Genomic DNA, 4,954 nt, shown 5'->3' with positions numbered 1-4,954 from the left:
TAAGAAAGTCACGATGATGGTCAGATGGCCAAAGGATAGACATTGTAAGCATTTTGAGCCCCTGGAAAAGCGCAGAAAAATCCAATCCAGTATTACTATTAAGACAACATCCTGTTTTTTTTTAATGATTTTTCAATAATGGTGTCCATGGCAGACATGAAATTCTATCCACATCGTCAATGCAAGGGTGGGGTCATCTGGACCCCACAAGACAGAACCACAAGGGCATTCATACATACACTCATCAGCCAATTTATAGTAACAGGTTGGACCTCTTTTTGCCTTGAGGAGTGCCTTAAACCTTCACGGCATAGTTTGAACAACAGGTATATTGCTTGGTTTGAAGTGCATCAGATCATCTCAATCGTGTATACATGCCTAAATTGCATGAACGGGCAGTTCGACAGGTGTCCCCAATAAAGTGGCCAGTAAGTGTGGATTGTATGGTAATGCCACACACTGGTTTTGGTTAAGTATTTTATTAGATTCTTTTTTTTGCTTCATTTTGGTAAAATATGATACCATCAAAAAGGCTGTTAAAAAAATCTTTCCTTGTGGGTCTTATATTCCTGAGAACCAAGGAAAAAAAGTGTCTTACAATTTCATTTTTTTTGTGATTTCCTATCTATTAGTGGCAAAATGAAAACCTTACAATTTTAATTTTTTTAAAAATATTTTTTATTTTAATTTTACAGCATGTCCATTGTAGAGGACAACAGGACGATATCTTGGTGAAAACAGAACCGAATATAAAAAAATCAGAAACAAGGAGCGGAATCAATCTTTAGAGGGATATTCACCCAAACACTTAAAAATTTTGAATAAAATCAAACAAAAAAAATCTATTCACTCTTCTGTTACTTGTTGCCTCCAAGGACAAAATGTATGTAATAATACTTTACAATGTAAAACATGTATTCAGTTCAACAATGAACTATAAGACAGAACATGAGCAGTTCTTTTTTTCTTCTCCCTTTGGAAAGTTTAACTGTGATAATCCTTGAAGCATGCTTTCTTTTTGGTTATACAGAGGAACATCTTGCATTTGGAGCATCTGATGTATGTCTTGCCATTACAGCCCTTGTTCCTGCATCTTTCTTTGATGTCCATCTTCTCTGGCATGTGCCTGGCTCCTAGCCTACGTACAGATGGCTCTGGTTGTGGGGTCCTTGTTTTGGTTGGTGGTTGGTACTCTTCCTCACTGTCTTCCCTTTCACTGCTGTCATCAAATGAAGGACTATCCATCAGCTCTTCAGCCAGGTGCAATTTGAAGTCCAAATACTGTTGGGTGTTCTTAGCTGGTCGATTCAGCGCTTTGCTGTCAGACTTGTACTGGATCCAAGCATTCGTGATGGCAACATCAAAGAAATGTGTCTTCACACGAGATGTCCACTTCTTTGTCCTGGTTGACATGCGGTAGAAGCTCAGGATTCGGTCACAGAGGTCAACACCACCCATGTTGTCATTATATTCGCTGATGACTGCTGGCCGTCTCATCTGGACATGAGCTTTGTCTTTGTTGGACCATCTGCTACAGATATCCTCTGGATCTTTCCCGTAGACAGTGGAGGCCATCAGAACTGGTTTATTATCAAACCATTTTGTCACTGCCAGCTCAGGTTCCCTCCGGACCAACATCACTGAAGCTCCTCTTCCTTCTTTTCTCAGCTGCTTATCTCCTGGCAGTTGGTATTGCTTTGGAACCCTGTTCTTCATGATAGTTCCAGTTGCTGGAAGACCCTTTGAGAGCAAAGCATCCATGAGGTTGACCGTTGTGAAAAATTTATCAAAGAACACATGAGTTCCTGTGGGAACTGACTCGACCATTTGTAAGACCGCTGCAGCTCCGACTCCCAGTCTTTGGCCACTGAATGTGTTCTTGCCCTGATAGACCTCAAAATCCAGGACCAGACCGTTTGGTGAAGCAAGCACAAAAACCTTTAGGCCAGTAGGGTTTGGCTTTCCTGGGACATACTGTCTTACTGGGCAGCGGCCTGTGAACGGGATAATTTGCTCATCAATGCACACCTTGTCCCGCCTTGGAAGACTGAGGCAACCTTGCCTCACACGATCAAGCAATGGTCTGACTTTCCAAAGAATATCTGACTCCTTTGCCTCTTCAGCTACATCCAGGTCATTTACAATCTTGAGCGAGAGAACCTATCCCTTGTCATGTTCCTGCTAATGACTGGCACTTTAGTCTTTTTAGCCCAAAACATTTTGACTCTGGGATAGCCAAGGCAAGCCATGTGTATTGACATGCCAAAGAAGATCTTGATTTCTTGGGCAGTGGTTTTCAGTGAAACTCCAGTAGTTTGCAGCTGTCTTTGATTTGTAAAATCTGCCAGATCCTCGAAAATTTTCTTATCAATGTACTGTGAAAAGTACTGGATTGGACTCCAATATTCACAAACTTTCAGATCATCTTGATGGACAGGACATTCAGGTATCACAGGTGTGAATCCATTGTAAATAAAATAAAATAAAATAATTCAAGTTGACAAAATAAATAATTCATTTTTTTCCACATCCATTTAGATAAATGCAATAATTTGAATTTCATGGATGTGAGATGACTATTGAAGAACTTCCTAAGTGTACTTTTTAAAGTAACTTGCATATTTTTAACAGCATTTACACAAAGTACAAATACTACAAAGTTCTAACATGGTCATAAAATGTAAGCCATTGGACTCAAACTAAATAAAACATACAAGTTAGTCCTGGCCCACAGAGCACGCCGACTTTCCTGCTCCTCCTCTGACTCTGACTCATCAGATTCTCCAGAATCATCATCTTAGGCTGAATCTCATCCTACTCATCATTTTCATCATCTGAAAGCTCCAAATCTGAATCTCCTTCTACTATCTGGTATAGGATCCTCTCTGCTTCACTACTTTCTCCTAAAATAATGGGCAGCCATTAATTACATTAAAATGGTCCTGGTGTCCACTATATTTGACATTCATAAAATGCCTGCTGTTTCACAACAGAAAACATCAAACTGTTTTTAAATGTAAAAATATTCTTCCTAACATGTTTATGACCAAGAATATATACATTCCTCATGTTAAAAAAAGCAATAGATGCATAATATTTGACTTACTTTTCAGCTTTCCATAAAATGTGGTTGCCTGTATGGCAGCCATCTTGCTAGAGGAAAAAAGTAATGTTCCCAGCATGCAAACTCATCACATGACATATCAATGGAAAGCTAAGGATGTCCTCTACAGGGTACTATAGGACTTAGAAGGTTATCTACAAATACTTAAGAAATATACAGGTAAACAAAATGTCCATTATAAAGGACATAAATGAATGGGCCGGGTCTCAGGAGGATATGTATCATTTAGAATGTACAGCCAATCACAGAATGCTTTACAGCCATCTTCTTCTGCTTAACCAGGGCTTGGTCAAAAACAGACTTCTCTTTTACTTGCACAGAAACTTCCTCCAGCTCTGCCGGGGGACCTCCAAGGCCCTCCCCAGCCAACTGAGAGACTTAGCCCCTCCAGTCCATCCTGGGTTTTCCTCGAGGCCTCTTCCTGGAGGGACGTGCTCTGAATCTCCCCAGGAAGATGTTTAGGAGGCATCCAAAACAGATGTTTGAGCTACCCCAACTGGCCTCTCAAGATGTAGAGGAGCAGCTTTGCCTTTTGGCTCAACTCCTTCTTCATTGCAACTTATTGATTCACATATCTGCAGCTGCTGTTCTTATCTCTCTGTCAATCTTCCCCCATCAACACCCCAAGATACTTCAACTCCTATACTCTCATCTTTAGGTGGGTGCTCTCAGCCATACCTGGAGAAGGCAAACTGGTCAAGAACCATGGCCTCCAATTTGAAGCAGCCGATTTTCATTCCAGCTGCTTCACACTTGACTGCAAATAACCTCAGTGCACACTGAAAGTATTGGTTCAATGAAGCCAGTGGAATATGATCTGCAAAAAGCACAGGTATAACCCTACTTATGAAAAAATATGAGGAAAGCAACCGAAGTCTAACATGCACTGAGAACACATTTGACTTCCAGCTGGGAATACAAACCAGGCTCCTGCTTTTGTTGTACAAAGACCAGACGGCCCTTTTTAGGGGCCCCGGACCTTCATATTTCCACTATGTCTTCCACAGAAAAACGCAGGGGACAACATCTCATACCCCTTCCACAGACCCCATTAAGGTCAGGTACTCTGTGCTGCGACCATATGTAGCAGAGAATGATCATTTAGGCATAAAGAATGTTCTTTTATTTATTTTTTTTAGATTTTACACATCCTCTTCACTCAGCCCTAGTGCTCACACACAGAACACATCTTTTTTGAGACCCCCTAGCTGTCCAAACTGCCAGAACATATATATCACTGCGTCTTAAAGCACATTAGACGTGGTCCCCTACACATAGAACGGCATTTGGCCCAGACAGAAAAGCCCAAGGATCACTCAAGCTCTGAAACCCCCCAGTTCATGGAGGGTGGAGACTGACTCGTTTTTCTAAAAGCCACCTAATGGCTACCTCCTGACCTGATATGGCCTCACTTTCATTTTCAAACCAGCCTCAGTCTTTAGTCTTTTAGTCCAGACCTTCCAGTCTTAGGTCACCAGTGTCAGATCTGCAGAGAGAACCTCCAGATTGCACATGGATGTGACTGGAAATGTTCCTCACAATGTAAAAGAACCTCATAGTTGACAATTTAAGATATTTATCTCCATATCTTCTGCTTTTACGTCACATTTTGTCAGTATTTATCATAAATAAAAACATTACCTGGGACTTGAGGAAATGTAGTTTTAGATCATAATTAAATCTAAATATTAACAGTAAATAAAAATATAAATGCAAAATGTAAACTTTAAATGTAAAGTTAGAGGTAAATGATGAATGTAAATGTTAAATCGAAATATATATCTAAATCCTGCATGTAAACATTAAGCTTGAATCTAAATATCAAATTTA

The 4,954-nt window shown here is 40.2% G+C and overlaps 1 protein-coding gene across 1 annotated transcript; it reads right to left on the bottom strand.

The window, feature by feature from the left end:
- Positions 1 to 546: 546 nt before the first annotated feature.
- On the bottom strand, positions 547 to 3,806 carry LOC112150527 (piggyBac transposable element-derived protein 3). Its single transcript, XM_024278953.2, has 2 exons — positions 3,107 to 3,806; positions 547 to 2,903 (listed from the first exon to the last, which is right to left on the bottom strand). Exon 2 carries the CDS (start codon positions 1,825 to 1,827, stop codon positions 985 to 987), a length of 843 nt encoding a protein of 280 aa, XP_024134721.1. The 5' UTR covers positions 1,828 to 2,903; positions 3,107 to 3,806; the 3' UTR covers positions 547 to 984.
- Positions 3,807 to 4,954: the final 1,148 nt, after the last annotated feature.

The sequence above is a fragment of the Oryzias melastigma genome, linkage group LG22 (genome assembly GCF_002922805.2).
Source record: "Oryzias melastigma strain HK-1 linkage group LG22, ASM292280v2, whole genome shotgun sequence".
Lineage (NCBI taxonomy): Eukaryota > Metazoa > Chordata > Actinopteri > Beloniformes > Adrianichthyidae > Oryzias > Oryzias melastigma.
This window is presented reverse-complemented; position numbering and strand designations above follow the sequence as displayed.